Consider the following 20,981-nt stretch of genomic DNA (forward strand, 5'->3'; position numbering starts at 1 on the left):
ATTTATATTTATATTTATATTTATATTTATTATCCATTGATCCTTTTGGAGAGATCAATAGCTAGATGGAAATCATTATGTTCTAAAGCATCTGTAATATCAATATTACACAAATTACAGTGCATACTCTCTATAAGTTCCTGTAGAAAATCTCCATCAGATTTCTTCTTCTTCGTTAAAGACAGTAATATATCAATACTGCCTTTCTTCTTATGAGAAATCACTGGTGGTGGTGGACTTTTAGATGGTCTTTTATCAACTACAGCTGCAAGTTCATTTGAGGAATTAAATTCATCAAAGAGTTTCTTTATATATTCCGAATCTGGTTTGGATTTCTGGGGTTCTTCATGGTCTAGTTCGGGACTTTGGAGTTTGAAATTACTTAGTTGATTATTATTAAAGTCTGTAAATAGTCGATTAATGTATTCTTTATCTATGGTAGAAATCTGACTTGTACTTGTATTTCCATTCTCCTTTAGTAGTTTCCTTGCGGATACCTCTTGATTTATTTCTTCAAATTCTCTCTTAAGATTACTTCTTGTATCCTTCAGTTCAGCATAACTATCAATTAAATTTGAATCTGTTGTCTTAACAAAATTCGAGATGGTTATAGACATGGCTGATACAGGAGGAATATTTATAGTTGAAGGTATCACATTTGAATTAATTAATTCCTTTAATGATTTACCATTATTTAATAAAGCCATATTTGTATTAGCTTCAAGAATTTCTTTAAGTAATCTTTCACTAGCAGACTTAAATTGTTCTTGACATTTTTCTAAAGATTTCATAACACTTATTCCACATTGTTTAGAAAATTTACTTCCATTAGCTAAATTTAAATGTAACATTAAAGTTCGAGGTCTATTTATAGTTCTTTTATCCTTTTCTGATACTTGCAGTAATCCTAAATTTAAACTTTGATCATCTAATTCAATTAATCTACCATATAAATCACTAGCAAATACTTGTAACCATCCATTGGCATCACTTAAATTACAAACTGGATACTTTACTAAGAAATTCTTCCTAGACATCATAGACTTAACTTCCATTCTATTTATTAATTCTTGACGATAATCCCCTCGAACAGTTTGATAAACTCTCTTTGCAAATGCTAAATCTTCATGTAATTCTTCTTCTATGGCTTCTAATGTGAAATTTTCTCGGATAAATTTAATTGAATTATCTTCTGGACCTACTCTTAATCTATTAACTACTTCATCTCCACTTTTCCCTCCAAATCCAGTAAAATCGTTTATTTGAAAGTTCAGGAAAAAGTTTGCAATCAGACAATTTCTTATAATAGTTTGATTATCAGGCTTTCTAAACCCAGCAGCTAATTTTGCACTCAGCTTTGTTCTAGCAAGTCCAGCCGATGTAGTATAACCTAATTCTTCAAATATGGCTCTACGAATATCAAATAAGATTCGAGAACCTATTATCATACAAACATCATCCCAATCAGTAACTCCAATTGTTCCTCCTAGTTGTGTTTGTGAACTATTTCGAATCTCTAACTCTCTTATCTCATTTTCCTCTTCCTGAGATTTAATAATCTCTCCTATCCACATAAGCAGATTTGGAAGTGTTTTCGGTATTGAATCTAAATATTCATCTGGACTCTTATTATCCAATATATTTGGGAAAAGTTGTAATAGCTTTTCAAATATCAATCTACCGAAATCCATATAAGATTCATCTACACTTGCCTTTTCAACAAGATCACAGTGTTGCTTTAATATTCTATTAATCTTTCGACTCTCTCGTCTGTATGGATCAAGCGATACTTTATATTGTGCCTGAAATGGGACACCTTCAACATATTTCCAATGAGATTCTCCATGTTTAAATACAGCAGCATGAGCAAGAATAACATTTGGACATTTTTCTTTAGCTGTCTTGACTGAATCCATTCTACCAATTCCATATTTTCTAGCAGCATAAGATACAGCAATGAGTGATTGCCACTGAACACATACTACAGGATCATCTGGACTTAAATTCAATCTTATTTGTTCTACTTGAGCAAAAAATGCATTTAAATCTATTAAGGCTATTACAGCTAATGGCAGTAAATATGACTTAGTTGGATCATTCAAAGCAAGTAAATCATTAACCTTAAAACGCGAGCTGATACCTTCACTGTTGGTTGTTATACCCGGCAAATCACTGGCATTAATATATTCCTTCTTTACTGACATTATCTACTATATTTACACCATGCTTATCTATGTATATACTCACTATCGTTAGTTCCTTACCTACTGGTTAAAGTAATTGCACCCTATTTTTGACGCGATCTGATATTAGCCTAATTTTTTCTGCCTACTAAGAGTTAAGATTATTAAGCAATCAGCATGCAATTGTTACTATTCACTTATTGCGGTAGCTTATATCTATAATAAATCACTAGTATTGGTGCTTTAGGAGTGTTATTAATTGATTTATAGATTAGCTTATTGTAGTGTTGTAGTTTAAGCATTTTTCGCAGCATTATTGCATAAAATTACTGATTTTATAAGCATAACCGTATTTATTTCTCCAATTGTATGATCTTTAACAATGTAAATCTTATATAAATATGTATTCTAGATCGTTATGATGGGAGTTATACTTAGTTATGTATTTTGTTATTATGCATATATGTTTAGAAGTTTGAGTCATAAATTGTATAGTGCTGAAATGTATCTAAATATTACATCTTGGAAAGGCTAAGCTAAAGAGAGAGTTTACAGATAAAAGATTTCTATTCTATAAATCACGTATATTAAATCGCGTGTTAAGTAAGGCTAAGCCCACTACAATGTAAAAATGTGTCAATAAACAGCTTGAAAAAGCTTCACCCTAGAATTGTTAGTACGTCAAATATCCTAAAAGTATGAATAATTAATAAGACCAAGATACTAGTATCAAAGTCGGATGACTCTTGTCAACTAGAATTGTTAGTAGATCAAATATCCTGAAAAGGTAGTTGTTTAGGTAAATTTAGAAAATCCTAAGACTACCATATGGCTTACAAGTATGTAAAGAATGAACATTCCCCACTGAAGGATTACGTATTCTAATTGGAGCTTCTGTCTACAATCACTATTACATAAATCAAATGAATGTGTCTTCAGCTTAGACCAACAAAGGGAGTCACTGATTTGGCGTTTCAGGAAGGCTCTATATGGACCGGAGTTGCTGATTCTTTATATATCTTAATAGCTTTAGTTATCTACGTATACTTATTATACATACAATCATCGATTTATAAAACGTTGAAATGTAGCTGGGGCGTTACTTAAACCAAAAGGCATTACTTTCCATTCGTATAACCCATTGTACGTAATAAATGCAGTCTTATACCTGTCTTTTTCAGCTACTCGAATTTGATATATTGCTACGGAAAAAAAAAATACAACTTTTCATACGCAAATATTTTTTATTCATATTCTCATTATAAATTATAAAATTATATATAGATTCGAGGTAGGATTGAAAGGTGCTTTGGTAAAAGCGGTAGCGAGAGTATTACGGAGAGGAGTGACTATCCTATTCCATTAAAATATGATTAGAATACTGATTCATTAATTTTTTAGGTGAGAAAGTTCTATTTTTTTGAAAGTCACGTGATTGTCACGTGATTACGAACACGCTTCATCTCTGAATGAAGTTATTTGGATCAGAATTGCTCGTATGGCGCAGTGGCTAGCGCAGTAGATTGCAAATCTATTGGTCCCTGGTTCAAATCCGGGTGCGAGCTTTTCTTTTTGCAACCAATTAATTTTTTTAAAATTTATAGATTATAGCAATAATTTTATAAATTATCATAATTTGTTTCCATATTTATATGAATTACACTCTATATAAGGGATGTTTTACATCTCATATAATTCAGAAAAGAATTGAACGTTATTTCTTATAGCCCATGCTTGAGAGTCATTAATCAATTCACGTGGACCACAAGCTATTAACCATTGCTTATCAACATCCCCTGCATTATGGAAACTAGAGAAAGATTCATCAAAATTGGGTCTCTCATACCTTATATTACCAAAGGAGTTTTTAAGCTCTTTATCATCTTCAGATGAAGATAAATCTTCTAATTCTATCTCATCAGTTTCACCTCTGCTTGATGCACTCTCAAATAATAATTCTTCAGCTTCTTCATCAAATAAAGTTTCATCTTTTGAAGTACCTCCAGTTACATAAATATGCAAATTATGGGGAATTCTATCAAAAAAGTGTTCTAATATCTTAATATCTCTTCTATTCCTAACGCACCAAATTAAATTCAATGAACGAATGGTAGTAGATTGGGATAAAAACTTGAAAACTGGTATTCCAAACGATATACCTGATCCTCCACAAATTATATTCAAATTCTGAACTGTATCAAAAAATTGCGGTGAAAGAGATGGAAAGGGTCCAGTCAATGAATAAATTAGGGATGTCTCAAGTCTAAATTTTGTAGTTGGCTTCATTATCAATTCAATGTTAGGTGAATCGTTCGATGAGACTACAGTAAAAGGATGAGTTGGTAAGAGCCAAGATTTATAGTTTAAATTGGAATAAGTCAATCTGATGTGTGATCCAGGTAAGTATGTGGCTGTGAACTCTGATGGTTTAGCAATTCTAACGATTTGTAATGAGCTATTTTTACTACCAATCACTTGAATATTCTGAATGTAAACAGCTTTGAAAACCCTTTGATAAATTTGATAAACTAATAATAGTATATTAATTCCAGTTATCCATGATACACCCGGTCTAGCATGAAATGCAATTAAAACGACAAATAACCATGCGGTTAAATCATGCCATATGTAAAACAATTGATAAAACTTTTGTCTTAATGGTCTAATTGAAATAATACCCAATATGAAAGCAAAGAAGGCAACACCAATACCAAGGAAATTCAATAATCTAAAAGATTTTTCTATAAGGGTACCTTCCAAAATCCATTTATAAGCAAATCCACTACCATGAACAAGAGAAGCCAATACTATTAATCTTGATATCCATTTATGAAGATTTAAAGTTTCCAAATAATATCCTATTTTTAACCCTATAATATTTGAAGGTCTCAATACCAAAAATATATTTAAGGGAATTAAAGCATATGCTATTCTCCCTGATCTTTTGAAAGATGTTATATAATTTTCAGACCATTCTTCAATATGAAATGGAAATAATATCATATAAATAAGAGTCCAGATAATTACTATAACCCATACTGGAATTGCCATAAATTTTTTCCAAATATTTATATTACTACCTGATTGACTCCATTTTTTCAAATACAAATACTTGAATGTCTGAGATGCTATGATTTGTAGTCCTGATAAAAATATAATAAAATATCCATATTTAATATTAACTGTGTGACTATGACCAGCGTGTCTCGGATGTAAATTGATTGTTAGAAGAGGATCTAAGTCTGTAGATATTTCGACCATTTTATTGCTAACACTAATAAACAATTGATTTAGTGTATTACAATTGAAAATTTAGCAATTGGTACAATTTTGGAATTAATTCCTTAGTCATCCGCTTATTTTAGAGGTCTACTCCCTTGACGACATTTTGCCGACTTATATCGCGATGTCTCACATTTTTTTAATTTGTGACATTTCAATAATTTTACTTCATTTTTAGATAAGACCAAATGATAGGATTAATTAAATGTATTGACCATTCGTCACACATTTTACATTTAGGAAGCACAAATATACATGAGTTGGTCTATTGTTAACTGTTCTTATTAGCAAAAGGATGAAATAAACAACCCAGCTTCATCCAATGCTTAATAATAAATAGAATACAGAAATAATAATAAATCAGTTCTCCAAACAGGGCAATTTTCGAAGGGTTGATTAACAAATTTGGTTAAAGGGTTATAGTTGTAAGTGTAAGGGCGTAAGTAGGACTATAAAGGCTAAGTTTTGATAATTATGAGATCACTCATGACGTCATTTAAAAAGTGAAGCCTATTGTTTTGTCTCAAAAAAAAATAGCGACTTCCATTTAAAAAAAAGGGGTACAGAATGTCGATAATAAAATCTGTAGTCTGTATGATGATAAATTATGTATTATGATCGTCACAAAGAAATCATACAAATGGCGCTAGCTCAAGATTTCCAGAAAAGAGTATTATTTTTAAACCTTCTAAATATTATCTACTGAATTGTGTTTGTAGCCGTTTATTTGGTCCTGGGTATAATAAACAATAAAAAAACATTCATGTAGGGGGTGCAACAACATTTTATTTTATCGAGATCTATATTTTACATGTGTTTACTGGACACTACTCGAGTAGGGGGTTGGTGTGTTAATTTGAGGTTACACCTAACACTTAAATTGAAAATGACTGACGTCAATAACGCTAACCTTTCATAATGATCTTTCTAATGAGATACATTTCATGGAGTTAGAACATTTAAACTTTACCAATTAATGTGGCGAGTCAGGTTATGCGCCTGTCAATAAACTGTAACTATAATAGTTCATGCTGACTACATATATGGTCCCCTATTTACAAAATTAATTTACCGTTATTTATTTTTAAGAATTTTATCTATCTTGACCGTTTCATGAAGTAGGCACCATTCAACCCCAATATTAAAGATAAAGAAATATGTTGTCATGATGTCACAACTGCACTCTTCATGACCTCACTTTTCTTTTCGATATGTTATTTTTAACAAAATATTACAATAGTTTGTCCATTAAAAAATTAATCGAAGTGGCTAGTACCATTTGCCTCATGTAACCGATGAGATAAATCATTATGGTAACTATAAGCCAAATTTTAGTATTTAATACAAAGTGGTGCTTATCCACAGATGATAGCAATTTGTCAAATGCTAATTTGCCCGGAAGTGTATAACCCTAATTACCTTGCGTCACTCTGAGGTCAGAATATTTTTTCTCAATTATATTTTTTAATGAGCCCGCAGCTAAAATTGTGTGCATATATTAGGATTATTCGCCTATGATATCTGGTTACTACTATTAAAACAAAAAGTCAAAATTCCATTATCTCAAAAATGCCTCTTAGAGATGCCCTCGGCGGGCATCCCTAATTATTAAGATTGCAAGTATACTGTGATGATATACACATATTGCTAAGTAGTTTAATTATATGAAAATAGTTATTATAAATTTTATTATATAGCATTTAGAAAGATTATATCCGGTTTCAAAAAAGTTGTATTCCGAGCATAATCATTAAACCGACTACGGTTTAGCAACAGATTTATCCGAGGTTCAAATCCGAACTTCATTTGATGAAATTTTGTACACTTGGTTAAATTAATATCCGGAAATGCGATTTATCACGAATGCATAAAACGTGCTTTCAAAAATACATATCTCCAAGACTTAGCAAGACGCCTCATAATGCAGTAGATGTTATGATCAAGCTTACAATAAAAACAACAACTACGAAAGTTTTCATTTGAAATTAAGGTTGATTCGTACCGATAGAACGATGGTTATGATAATTAAGGGCTATTCTAATCCATAGCATTGCCTGTAAGGGACGCCCTTTTGAGCATTTTGAGCTTATCAGCAAGTGCGAGGACTGAATAAAGCCATTTCATGGTTCCTATGATGATTATCTCTTCTCTCTACTGCAGGAGAAAGTTATACTCAAAGTGTAAGTACACAAAAGTAGGGTAAAAATTTTCTATACTAAAACTTGAAAATCATAATTAAGAAGGTTAGGTTTAACATCTGTCATAGATATGAGTAGCATAATGTAGAAGCAATTTTCCCTCAATTTGCTTAATATAATTGTAATTCGGATCTGTTTTGCAGCTCTTGCATGGCTGTCATAAAAAGATGAGATCACCTTGGTGGCATATAGAGAAGCACAGGAAAAAAATAATTCTATTATATGAATTTGATCACTTCAACTGAAATGGAATAGACTTCGGAATTATAGCCAATTAACTGTACAATATAATTCAATAGAATAGTACAAGGGTCAATTAGTATAGAGGCGTATTGCCTTCAAAAATAGAAGGTTCGCTCGCAACCACAAAATGAACACAAAACCAAAAGGAATTATAGCGAGAACTAGATCTAGCATCTCAGCGAGTTAATTCTAAATATTTACATTATGGGTCTTCCCCTCATAAATTCATCAAACGGTCTCTTTCGAAGGCCAATGTCAAATAAAGACAGTATTCGATGCCACGAACTTAGAATATACAAACCATATTGCATTTCTTTCTTCTTCGTCTATACATTAACAAATGCGGTTCCTGATAGAAAACATTTAATAATAGAAGGCACAACTCCTTCTTTTAACATATTTCATTCATCCTACCATCATCACAAAAAATATCAATTAGTCAATTCCGTGCTATATTAGTAGGATTTGGAACGGAATACCGTCCTCATTAATTTATATACAATATCCGAGCTTAATAAATCAGGGATTCGAATCGGAATATTTTTCCAACGCTACGGAAACTCCACTTTTCGACAATGGCCTTTGGTGGCTGTACATTCCTGCATAAAAATGAGCGCAAGAAAATGTAGTATTTTTGCGAGACAAACCAGAGCTCTTGAGCTGTTTGAAAAAATAAAAGTTAAAAAATAATTTTATTTTTAAGCTTTGTATTTCTAATTTTATTTTGCTTAGATACAAAAAGAAACGACATACAGTTTCACAAAACTTGCTTTATAGTTAAGAGAGTTATTGATTTCAAGTTATACAGAATGCTTAACCAAATATGCCTTCACAAACTATATAATAAGCTGAATTCCTTCAACAGTGCCATTACATTTAAACTACATTAACAATTTTTTTTAAATATTATTGAAATTGATCAAGCCTTAGAAAAACTAAGAAATTTAGTCCATAATTCGTAATAATAATAGATTAATCAAGAACTACTTTTGAAGTATTCAGATTTGCAACATCTAATAAGTGACTGTTTGCTAGGAAAACATTGAATCATTTATTGTTATTTTCTGAATTCCTAAAATATAAAATAAGGCAGTTTGGGTGCGACACAACATTGCACTCCTTAACAAATAATAAATCCAAATCCAAATTACATTTGGAAATTGTTATTTCAATAAATTTACTTTTGTATGGGAAAAGTTGAATTATAAAAAATCTATATTACTGAGTGAAAATCACATAAGTTTAATATTTTTTGCTTATTCTTCTTTATTCTGCAAAGATCAATTATACATATTTAATAATGGTATATTCAACTGAAGCAGCCAAGTGGAAAGCTTACCAATTCAGTGATCCTTTTGCAGCGGGATCGTTTTACGTATGCAACAAAGTTGATAAAGTTTTTTGTCGTCCCGATTGTGATGCTAGACCTATAACAAATTTAAAGTCAGAAGTGAAATTTATGACACATCCATCTGACTGTATGACTTATGGCTATACTCCATGTGAATACTGTGAACCATTAAGCATTCCAGCTATTGATGTGAATCTTTTAGTAGAATGTGTCGCCACTATTAACAATCAAATAGGGTTTTTACCTCCATTATTGGATGATAATGAGGAAAATAATAATTTAAAAATCAAAGCTAATATTTTAGAATCCAAGAAGGTGAACGAGGTGAACATTTTGAATACAATTAACAATGCTGGTGGGATAACTGGAGGGTTGAGAAAACTGTCTGCTCCTGTCTTTGGCTATGATGGTAAATTTAATAAAGATTTCGAACATACATCATTGTCTAAAAATGACTCTGACCATTATAGATTAGTTGATTTAGCTTGCAGACATCTAGCATTGGCCGCTGCTGTTTCTATCTTTCATCCAAATATGCTCAAACGTCCAAATTCACCTGAGAGTGGTAGTCCAACCGATGAGTCTAATAGCGGAGCTTCTAACCCAAAGAAGAGAAGAAGGAGAGGAGGTGTGCTTGGTTTTAAAGAGTTGGCTGCTAAGTCAAAGCTTTCAGCATGGCATTTCCATAGGGTATTTAAGTCTGTAACCGGGCTTACTCCAAAATCTTATGGTGACAAATGTTGGGAATTTATTAAGAAATATAAAGAAGATCATCCAAATGTCATGAATTCGAGTGATTCACCTTCATCGACATCATCTTTAAATTCACTGATCAAAACAACAGCTACTTCTGTAGGTGGAACACCTTATTACCAAAAGAGAAAATCTATCACTTCTTCTCCTGGATTAAGCTTCCTGGCTCATAAGAAAATCAAATTGGAAGATAATCATACTTCAAGCAATATTAACAATAATCTTTATCCTATCGACAACTTCTCCATTTCCGGACCAACACAGGCTAGTAGCACTGCTATGTTCTCTTTTCCAACCAATGGTACATTGAGTTCCATATCTACTACTCCCGTTGTAGGGTCTACTATTATTTCTGAAGAATTGGCTAAAGTGGATAGTGACAACTATCAAGTAAATGGCCATTACAACAATCAACTTTATTCTTCAGCACCTGACTTGACAAGATTGCAAAGTTTTCAACAACCAGCATCTTTATTCCCTCAATCTAAAGAAAGCGATCTGTGCATGATGAATAATTTGAATTCAAATCCAAACCCGAATCCGAAAATTTACGCTAATAGTGTGAAAGGAAATCTTGATTATAGTGACATTTCTCCTATTTCGAATGCAGTCAGTAACAGCAACATGAATTACCAAAATTCAAACAGAAACATGACAACTCCTTACAATTTTAACATTCCAGCAGTTAGTCCAATGGGTCTTGATATACTGGAAAATATTAATAATTACAATGATGTATTTAACTACACTTTACCAGGTGTTCCAGGTAATTTAGCAACACTTGGTTTACCATTAGAAGAGAATCATACAGTTTCGCATTTTGGAAACTCGTTAACCCCAAATGTTGAAGGAGTTCCAGTTATAGATAGTACATATGTTGGTGGCGGTTCGTATACATTCAGTTTCGATCAAGGAAAATGGACTCCATGATTTCTATATTTCCTTCAAACTTTTTTATGATACTTTTAATTCCCTTTCCATTCATTATTACTATTTATTTATTTATTTATTCATTTGTTTACAAAGTTAAAGAAATCTATTTTTTTATTGGGTTTTGATAGAGACGTTTATTAACTTCATAGGGTCGAATTTTAATTGTCAATGTTTTATATTACTAATGAGAATTGTTTAACAGTTTGCAGTTAAGTGTTCGAACAAACTCAAATATCTATATCTGTTAATTATTTTGCAATCTTTTTTTCTACTTTCTACAGTTATAGTTAGCTAATTTTCCTTCACAGTAGCAATATATAAACATTAACATATTTACAGTTGTCATACACGAGTTAGGTTTTTGTTTTGATTTAAGATATATAAATTTATCTAAAGTGGGCTAAATTAAAAACTAAAGTTGGGAACTACGGATAAACAAACACAGCGAGACTAAACTGTTATTTGTGATTCGTTTAAGCTATTTAATTAGTGTTTCTACTATTATATATATTTTTTGAATGTATTGAGTAAAATCAGCCAATTCTCCTCAAAGGGAGGGGATAGGGGATATTTGCGCTTTTTTAGATGGACTTATACTGTTAAAGTTTTTTTTCTTTGCGTAAAGAGTATATTTTTTATGCGTTCCAATTTTATTTAACTAAGCCTAGAGGGCCAGAACAATAGTTAACACCAAAACTGTGCTTTTATATCTATTCTTAATTATAATTGTTAATTTGCCTCGAACAAAACTATAAACATAGATAAATATTACGGAACGTGCTGGGCAAAATATTCACTAATGGCTCAATCTGTAAAAAATACTCATAACCTACTCCTAAATTTACTCAGGCGTAGCCGCTTAACCTTTTCCCCCCCACCCGTCGTGGCTTGTAAGTCATCGTAATTTGCCTCTTGTTTATCATTAGGGTTTTATTTCTCGTTAAATTATGTGTACCAAGTACCGCATGGATCTATAATCAAAGCTATGCAGACTAAGGAATACATTATTTAGAGGAATTCAGATGCTCTATGTATATAAAGGTGTTATAAATAAATCATTGTGAAACATGCATCTATACAATTTTGTGACTCTAGTTCAATAAAACTTCTAAAGTTTAATTAAACTTTCATCAACTGCATAAGGCATGTGAATGGGGCGCCCCTCTCATCCTCATTCGCATCACCTATATAACTATAAACTACATGCATTGTTATAGCAATCATTCAAACACGATTGAATTCTGTTTTTACAGTGACTTACGAGTCATGAGGGTCTTGGGTTATGAGCAGAGACGCATCGAGATGCATATGAAACAAATACTAACCATTTTCAATACCAAAAGTAGAAACAAAGATGTATAACTACCTAAAAATATTCTTTGAGGCTTCGGCTTTGTAAAAATATATTAACTATTGAGTAGAAATCTCCTAAGTGAATCGTATTCCCTTCTATATTTAAAATAAGTTATATTTCCATATGTGTCGTGTGCGTACCGAGTATAGCAGATCGAGTTTTATACGGAATAATTCTAAAATAATATACTCTTTAATATGCAATAGCAATAGCTCTTACAATGGATTAGAAATGCCGAATACTCCGAATATTCCAGGATATTTCTTCGATGAACAAAGAAATCGATATTTCAAAATAACAAATGGGGGATTAACGAGCAATGAAAACATTGATAAATATCATAACAATGAAATTGAGCAAACGAAACGGCTGAGAGAGTACTATGCCCGAAGAAGAAATCTTAATAGTAAACGAAAAAGAACTCAGAGTCGAATATTGAACGGAGATAACTCTAAATCCTGTTCAAATTCAAATTCAAATCCAAATTCAACCCCAACTACTATTTTCAATTCTAATGCTCTTAAGTATTATAATCATCAAGTATTAAATGAGAATGAGAATATATTTGATCCCTTAAGTTTTAAGACCAATACCAAACAATTTATTAATGATAAAATACAATATTTAAATACAGGGAATACATATATGAAGAAATATGATGTAGTGTTTCCTTTAGATCAAAATTCCCAACAATCTCGAATATCTAAATGTTTGATTTGTTATACTATTAATGGATTGTTTATAAGTATTCAAATCTTAAGAACTGAGTATGGAACTTTAAGTCTTAAATCATATAATTATGTTGATAAGATAAAAATACCATTCTCCAGTCCACAAGAAAGTATAATAAATCATGTGGTAGATAATACCAAATTTATTGAACCAACTACTGAGTTCTGGCATGAGTTTGAATTTCAATACTTGAGAACTCTGTATATTACTCATCCTACTACCCCATTAAATATGATTAAGTTTTCAACGCTTAATTTTAAATTAGTTGAAGTTGATCATTCTTCTGCTTTAATCAGATACATTTATAATACATTTGGAAGGATTCAATCCATCAGACGAATGTTTTCTTTTGATGCAATGTTACCCGAATTATTTAAAAGTTATTTCGAGATAGATGCTATTAACAAAATCATTCAATCTAATGATCCTCGGAAAAAGGCTAAAGTAAGAGCATTTGTTAATAATTTCGGATCCTTAAAGGGTATACTTGCCTATAAAAAGAATATTCAATCCATTAAGACCGATCGAATACAAGCCAGCTTCTTTTCTGAAAATCAAATTGTGTTTCAGAATTTAAAATATGAATTACTCATGATCCAGTTTTCTATTGACAGTAGAGGTTTTATAACTTTTAGTCCTGAATCTAAATTTTATCCTTTAAGAATTAGTGCTACTCCACTGCCACGGACTCATACAATTAGAATTTCTAATAAAGCATTTAAGATGTTTAATGAAAGATTTTACCTTCCCTTGATGGATAATTCTGTATTGGTATTAAGGAGTGATCAACTCAAGCATATACAGAATATGAATATCTCCATTAAACCATTAGAAAATGTTAAACAATGGTTCATTACTAGTGAAACTTCAATTGTATTAATCAGACCTAAATCAATTGATTTGATTCGGTTTGATATGGATACCGATACCAATACCTCCAACACTACCACAGATCATATAGTAGAGGCCCATCATATGGTATTAATGGAAAACTATGCCATTCCCAATTCACATCAAGAGTTTATCCTCATTAATGATCATCTCATATTCAATGAAACAGCCATAGATTTTATAATAATAAATCTAAATTGGGTAAGTGATGGAAGTCATTTAACCAGATTTAAGAATGAAAAGGCACTTGTTGATACTCATCCTTTACTTCTAAAGCTTATAGATTTATCGAATTCAGAAGATAAGATCGTCTTAGGAATGAATTACAAAGATGCTCTTATAACTTGCAGCATATAGAATATACTTTAATTCTAATAAATAATTAATTATTACTATACTATACTAAACTTAATACTAATTTGGATAATTTCTTATTGAAATCAGGCACTCCTTGCACTTTATCATCATAATCTTCTTGCTGTTTCTTGGCTCGATAGAGTTGCTGCATATTAAACAACTGATTAATATCTTCAAAAGTATTATCAACTTTATTAATTAAATCAATATCTCCTGAATTCCGAGTCGGAGTAAAGATCTTTTTAATTTTGGTTTTATAAGTATTATTAGTTGGTTTCTCGGAATTTCTTCGACCTGGTAAAGATACAGAATCTGGGAAATAAGATCCTAATGGGGAAGAAAATGATGAAGAAAATGCCACTCCTGGTGTCGTTACAGGAGTTACATAATTAGGACTTTGTGGACTTGAATTATCAATAGACATTTCAATTAATTTAATTTCTCTAGCTCTTAAACTAATGAAAACCGTTCGAGAAAGAATCTTAGAATACTTAAAATTATTCTGATAAAATAGTAAATCACTCTTCATGGTATTCATAACTTGACCTTCCAATTTAGGATTAATTGGACATGCTTGAATATTAAATTCCGGACGGAATTCATCGGAAAAGGCCACATTGGGAGATAAGGGTAAATGTTTAAATATGAGATCAGATGAGTTATTGATGGTGGTAGTGGTGGTGGTGGTAGTGGCAGTAGTACCATTCAAATTCAAACTGCCAAGATCAGATGTAATGGTGGTTTGATCATTACTGATTCCACTATCGGCCTCATCGATATCAATATAATTTCTATCTCCATCTATCGATTGAATCTCATAGATATGACTCAATGTCTGATTGGAATTATCATCATCCGTATCGAATTGCATATTCATTATATCTTGACACTTGAGATGAATGACCGACTTGTTATGTTCATTAACATTTTTAATTAAATCATCATCAATAACTGGTGAATAAATACAAGTCTTAGATCGTTTGATAGCCAAACTTTTATTCAAAGTAGATGTATGATTCCCACCGGTAGTTGAATTGGATTTTGTTAATGTTGATGATCCATAATCTCCAGTTACATTACTTTCATTATACCCTTCTTCTAAGATTTCATTATTCATATTATAAAGATCATACATTGATTGAGTTCGAGATAATTTCGAAGGAGTCAGACCATATAATTGAGTAATATTATTATTATTACTACTTATACCTGATCCAATACCAGTTCCTATAGGATTTCCAGATTGACTAGATCCACTATTACTATGACCTATAAGGATATTATTATTATTATTAGATGAATGATTCCAGGAGAAATCTTCATGTTCTATAGCAGGTGATGGAGTTCTTAAAGATTGAATAGAATTCCGTTTAGGTATACTTCCAAATCCATTTGAAAGTGGAGGTGGAGGTGCTAAACCAGGAGAATATTCATAATCTATACCATGAGTAGATGATATACTATTATTATTACTACTATTACTATGATGAGGTTGAGTTCCAGGATATACAGAATTTATGGAATTCTTCCATTTATCCATAAAGCTTCCGAATTTAGAATAAGATGATGAAGAATAAGATGAATTTAATGAAGATGAAAGGTAAGCCATTGATGAAGATTTAGATAAACTTGAAGATTGAGTTTGAGTATGAGTATGAGCACTAGCATGCGATGAGGAAACAATGGGTATACCTTTACTAAAACTATTATTATAACTACCTATCCCATCATTGGTTAGAGTGGCTGTAGTAGTACTAGCCGATGATTTATAAGGAATCTCCCATCCTTTAAGTGGAGATGAAGTACCAGGAGAATTATCAGAAGAATTACCTGATCCAACAATTTCTGCTGGACCCTTTACGGCAAGGAGATTAATTGATTTGGCAGGTGATGATGGATTAGTGATATTCATACTTCCCGTACTACTTTCATTAGAGAAGGTCGAAGGTAATCTATCGGGAGGAAGTGGTCTTCTAGATTTAGGAGATGCCGACGACTCCAAGTCGGTGTATTCTGGTTTGGGATAAGTATGGTGAAGTTCATGATCTCGTTCACGGGTACGTTCACGTTCACGTTCACGGTCTTGGTGGTGTTCTTGGTGGTGTTCTTGGTGGTGTTCTTGTTCCTGGTCTTGTTCATCTTGTTGTCTTTTCTGTTGTTGTTCTAGTTGATTCGTAGCAGACTCCGATACTTCAGAGGTACAAGTGTCTGGTATGACTCCATTCATAATGAAGATCAATTTCTTGGCTACAGCTGGGTTACCTGTCATTAGCACCACTCTGGTAACTTCTCTCGTGGTAGATCCAGGATTGTTATGATATGGTTTAACACTTAACAGGGATTTTAATTGAATTAATAATGCCAATAAACTTGCTAAAAAGGTATTGGAATTGCCATTATACATGGATGCTAAATCCGTTGAAGAATTATTATGATTAGTAGTATTAGTATTAGTATTATTATTAGATACATGGAAAGTTGAATTAACATTATAATTATTATTGGAATTATTATTATTTAGAAGAAAAGATTTCCCATCTTTAAATTCCAACCAATTAAGAGTTTCTAATACCCAACTTAAAAAGATATAATTATATTTAGAACAATCATTTAATAAGCAAGCTTTAATTAAAGTATTGGAATTAATTAATTTAGGAATATTGGAATTATAATGAATAAGTTTAACTAACTTAATAACTTGAGCTCCTAATTCTAATTCATTTTGTAAAATAAAATTTGGAAATTGAATTCTTTTATTTATCAAATAAGTACAACCAGCTATATTATTATCCGAATCATATAAACAATTATTATTAAGAATTGTTAATAATTTCTTATAAATTAATTTTTGTAGTACAAGTAAATAATGAGATATTTCATCCCAATTATTAGTTATAACATCATTTATATCAGTTAAAGATTCTAATGGAATTACAATTCCTATTGAAAATCGACTACTTATTGATGATGAAGATTTTTGATGATTATTTGTTGATAATGATACACTTTTAAAGAATGGAGATTTCTTAATATGAGAAGGTCCAATAGGTAAAGCTGCTGTTGGATTCCAACCACAATCATTTATAGATGAATCTTGTTGATATTCAGTATTTTCAATATCACAAATTGAAAATAATCGAGTAATTAATATAGAACTATAAGGCCCACCAATTAAATTATTGATAGATGGTAACATATGCATTTTAGTTGAACAATGAATTTCATTACTGGGTAATCCACATCCAAACATGTAATCATTTAATTCATTTGAATTATGATATATCTTCGAAGTGGTTATGGATTTATTAACTCCACCTCTTAATGAACTAGAGGTAATATTATTATTAGTAGCAGTATTAGAATTTGTAGATGATGTAGAAGATACAGGTGATGAAGATGAGGTCAGAGATATGGACTCATTTATGGATGAATCATATAATACTTGTTTTGTTCTTAAACTACCCCCATCTTGTGACACTATGATTCTAAAGAATTTCGTATTGAATTGAAATGGTTTTAGTTGATTTGGATTATGAGTACCGTAAAGGATTTCTCGAGCATAAGAATCATCAAAAGTAGTTAGGGTTGGATTACCACCAGGAGGTGTCGGTACAGATACAGGATTATTACTGGGATTAGATGGATACTGATGGTGAAGACTATGACTATGATTATGATTATGATTATGGGTATGGCTATGGTTATGATTATTATTGAGACTATTGGTAGGGTTCTGTTTGAAAAGTCGACCTAGCATGATGATTGATATGATATTAATTAATATTATTAGTTACACTAAACTTATAGAAGAAACTAATAGATATAGGATTTATGTCTAAATGGCCCAGTACATGGTGTGTTGTATTTGCAGGGTATATATTATAGGATAGTATTAGTTGTAGTTAAACAGAAGCAGAAACAGAAACATAAACTGTGAATTAGTGGGACTTTGTATTGGAGTACACAAAAAAAGAAATAAGAAACGCAATAAATGAGGGAAGGCGGGTTGCGGGAATGTCGTGACAGTGACAGTTTTAGCAAATAACGATGGTTACGTTCAGATACTAAAAATTTTGCAATTAGTATTAGTACTACGTGTTAGTTAATGTGTATATAGGAGAGCTTAGAGTATATTATTAGTAGTCACTACTTTATGTTGGTGGACATAGCCTTTAATTGTTACTTACACTTTTGTATTATATTATTGATGTAATTATGCTCTACCCCCAATTTGAGAGCTAAGTCACCAAATTTAGAACTTTTACTATTACACTACTTCGATGTAATAACGTGGCTTATGGCTTATATTTTATTTAAGTATCATATATTATAAATAAATATATAAATATATAAATAAATAAATATACCATATATAATTGCTTGAGACCTATGACCGCCTTTGACCAAGCCACTCATTTCGCCGTTTCGCACAGCTGGGCCGATAAATTAAGCTAATATAGTTACATATTAGAAGGTTAGCATACATTCTATACTGGTGACATTTATTCTATTTGTGGAGCTTTAATTTATGCTTTATTACCGGCATATTTATTGTATATGGTTAAATGGCTCTGTCCTATTGTCTGTTTCGGGTTTCTCAATGGGGTTTGCGCTTCAACGGCTTTTTTCTTAATAAATGACTTCTGTCAGACAATTTTCTTTGTTTCTGACCTCTCAGACAAAACGCAATGATATACCCAATTAGGCAATCGCCATTTCCAGTAATCCATCGTACTATTAATAAATAAGGCTATTTTATAAATATACGAGCCTGATAACTTTCTATCAGTTTTAATTATTAATTCATTTACTATAAACTTTTAAACTACTCTGAAAACGTCTTCTAATACTTGTAATAAAATTTCAGCATGTTTACGTTCAAATGTTAAAGTTGGTCTTAATCTAATAGATACATCTCCACAACCTCCGATATTAACTCCACGTTTTCTACTTTCTAATAAAACCTTATTTCTAACATCCGCATCATAACAATCCCATGCAATAAATGTACCATAATTTTCACCTCTTAAATTAGAAACTTTACTGGAATATTTATTAACAAGTTGTTTTAATCCATCATATAAATAATCACCAACTTGAGCAGTCTTTTCAACAAGTCCATGTTTAGAAACTTCTTGATAAATAGCTCTAGCAATAATAGCTTTAGATGGATCTCCACACCAAGTATTAAATTGTCTATAAGGTTGATTTGGTTGTAATTCTGGATTACTAAAATAAAATCCAGCTGCTTGGAATTTCTTAGAAAATGAAACCATATCTGGTGGAGTGGTTAAATTCCAATGTTCATGAGCCCAAAATTTACCACTGGCTCCAACCCCAGTTTGAACTTCATCAACAATCATTAAAATTTCATGTTTTAAAGTAATATCTCTTAATCCTTGAAAGAAAAATGATGTAGCATGATTATCACCTCCTTCTGATTGAACTGGTTCAACAATAATAGCTGCAATACTATGAGGCTTATAATCTTCAACGATTATTCTTTCAAATTCTTCTAAACATTTAACTTCTTCTGCATGATTTTCTTGTTTAAACTCTTCTAATGGATATTTTAAAGCTGGGAATGGTGCTTTTGGCCATGGGAATGCTGGAATATCTAATTTATGAATAGCTTTAGATCTAGTAGTTGATAATGATCCAAATAATCTCCCATGAAATCCTTTATCAAATGATAAAATGACCATATCTGATGCACCAGGAGCCTTATTATTCATAACACTGGTCAATTCTTCGTGAGTGAAATCTAACAGACCACGTTTATGAGCATGTTGATACATAAATGCTGCCTTATAAGCAGTTTCATTAGCATCGGAACCACTTAATGCAGTCCAAACTTTTGTCATACCAGGTGGTGCAGCTGCTAAAATCCCTTCTTGTAAGATTTGTTTATAATTGGATGATGGGAAACAAGCTAAAGCTGGACGATCAATAATGGCATATAACATATCATCTGATTTGGCAGCTTCAATAAGGGCTGGGTTATTATAACCTAAAGGAATTGATGCAATTTGACAATAAACATCTAATAATTTATTCCCATCAACATCACTAATATAATTACCTAAAGAATTAACATAATCAGCAACAAAATAAGTAGCTCTATTATCAAAAACTTCACCTAATTCATTATTTAAAGCTTGAGATTTTGGACCAGGAATTGTTTCACTAACAAATTGTGGTTTAATTGGTTCATTAGGGAAATACTGAGCAGCAACTGATGAACTAAATCTTATAGAACTTAAGCATGATGGCTTAGAAACTCCTCTCCTTAAAGCAGCTTTAAGCATGATAACTTTAATTGGTAATTGTTTAAATAACTTCAACTTATTTGAAATTTACCTGGAAAATTATTGGCCTTTTATATTACCATACTTCGAAGAGTCGGTCGTTGCGTGCTCTCCACATATTAATTTTTTAGGACCTCGATTCCCGCAGGAATTTTTCAACCGCTAACGAATGCCGCTACCGCCTCGACTTATCCATACTTCTGCGAAATATATATATTTTTGTTTGTTAGTATGTTTGTATTATATTTGTCTTTCTCTTTGTTCTTCTTCTATGAACCATGACTGTCAACTAGGTATGAATGGATTCAATCATAACCTGTTTTGGGGTATAATAAAATGATGTGACTTATCTCTTATCGTTAGAAAAACCATAAATGGACGACTTTTATACAGGAC

At 31.5% G+C, this 20,981-nt stretch overlaps 6 protein-coding genes and 1 non-coding gene across 7 annotated transcripts; 3 read left to right on the forward strand and 4 right to left on the reverse strand. All coding sequences in view use genetic code 12, as the record gives it.

Moving 5' to 3' along the window:
- Window positions 1-6: 6 nt before the first annotated feature.
- RAD32 (DNA-directed DNA polymerase eta) lies at window positions 7-2,424 on the reverse strand. The gene has a single exon (XM_064882598.1). The coding sequence runs from the start codon at window positions 2,202-2,204 to the stop codon at window positions 30-32; it is 2,175 nt and encodes a 724-aa protein (XP_064736511.1). The 5' UTR covers window positions 2,205-2,424; the 3' UTR covers window positions 7-29.
- Window positions 2,425-3,675: 1,251 nt separating this feature from the next.
- RJT21DRAFT_t130 lies at window positions 3,676-3,748 on the forward strand. The gene has a single exon. It is a non-coding gene; the product is annotated as a tRNA-Cys (tRNA).
- Window positions 3,749-3,863: 115 nt separating this feature from the next.
- On the reverse strand, window positions 3,864-5,444 carry RJT21DRAFT_321 (putative metalloreductase; the record flags this gene model as incomplete). Its single annotated transcript, XM_064884160.1, has 1 exon — window positions 3,864-5,444. The coding sequence occupies one exon, from the start codon at window positions 5,442-5,444 to the stop codon at window positions 3,864-3,866; it is 1,581 nt and encodes a 526-aa protein (XP_064736512.1).
- A 3,762-nt stretch (window positions 5,445-9,206) lies between these two features.
- ADAEC (Adaecp) lies at window positions 9,207-10,940 on the forward strand (the record flags this gene model as incomplete). The annotated part of the gene is made up of 1 exon (XM_064880409.1): window positions 9,207-10,940. One exon carries the CDS (start codon window positions 9,207-9,209, stop codon window positions 10,938-10,940), a length of 1,734 nt encoding a protein of 577 aa, XP_064736513.1.
- A 1,588-nt stretch (window positions 10,941-12,528) lies between these two features.
- On the forward strand, window positions 12,529-14,277 carry RJT21DRAFT_116225 (uncharacterized protein; the record flags this gene model as incomplete). The annotated part of the gene is made up of 1 exon (XM_064880410.1): window positions 12,529-14,277. One exon carries the CDS (start codon window positions 12,529-12,531, stop codon window positions 14,275-14,277), a length of 1,749 nt encoding a protein of 582 aa, XP_064736514.1.
- Window positions 14,278-14,317: 40 nt separating this feature from the next.
- RJT21DRAFT_116226 (uncharacterized protein) lies at window positions 14,318-18,034 on the reverse strand (the record flags this gene model as incomplete). Its single annotated transcript, XM_064880411.1, has 1 exon — window positions 14,318-18,034. One exon carries the CDS (start codon window positions 18,032-18,034, stop codon window positions 14,318-14,320), a length of 3,717 nt encoding a protein of 1,238 aa, XP_064736515.1.
- Window positions 18,035-19,060: 1,026 nt separating this feature from the next.
- UGA11 (Uga11p) lies at window positions 19,061-20,647 on the reverse strand. Its single transcript, XM_064885767.1, has one exon. It carries the CDS (start codon window positions 20,583-20,585, stop codon window positions 19,098-19,100), a length of 1,488 nt encoding a protein of 495 aa, XP_064736516.1. The 5' UTR covers window positions 20,586-20,647; the 3' UTR covers window positions 19,061-19,097.
- Between the last annotated feature and the right edge of the window lie 334 nt (window positions 20,648-20,981).

Source organism: Scheffersomyces amazonensis (genome assembly GCF_036850825.1).
Source record: "Scheffersomyces amazonensis strain UFMG-HMD-26.3 chromosome Unknown RJT21scaffold_7, whole genome shotgun sequence".
Taxonomy (NCBI): domain Eukaryota; kingdom Fungi; phylum Ascomycota; class Pichiomycetes; order Serinales; family Debaryomycetaceae; genus Scheffersomyces; species Scheffersomyces amazonensis.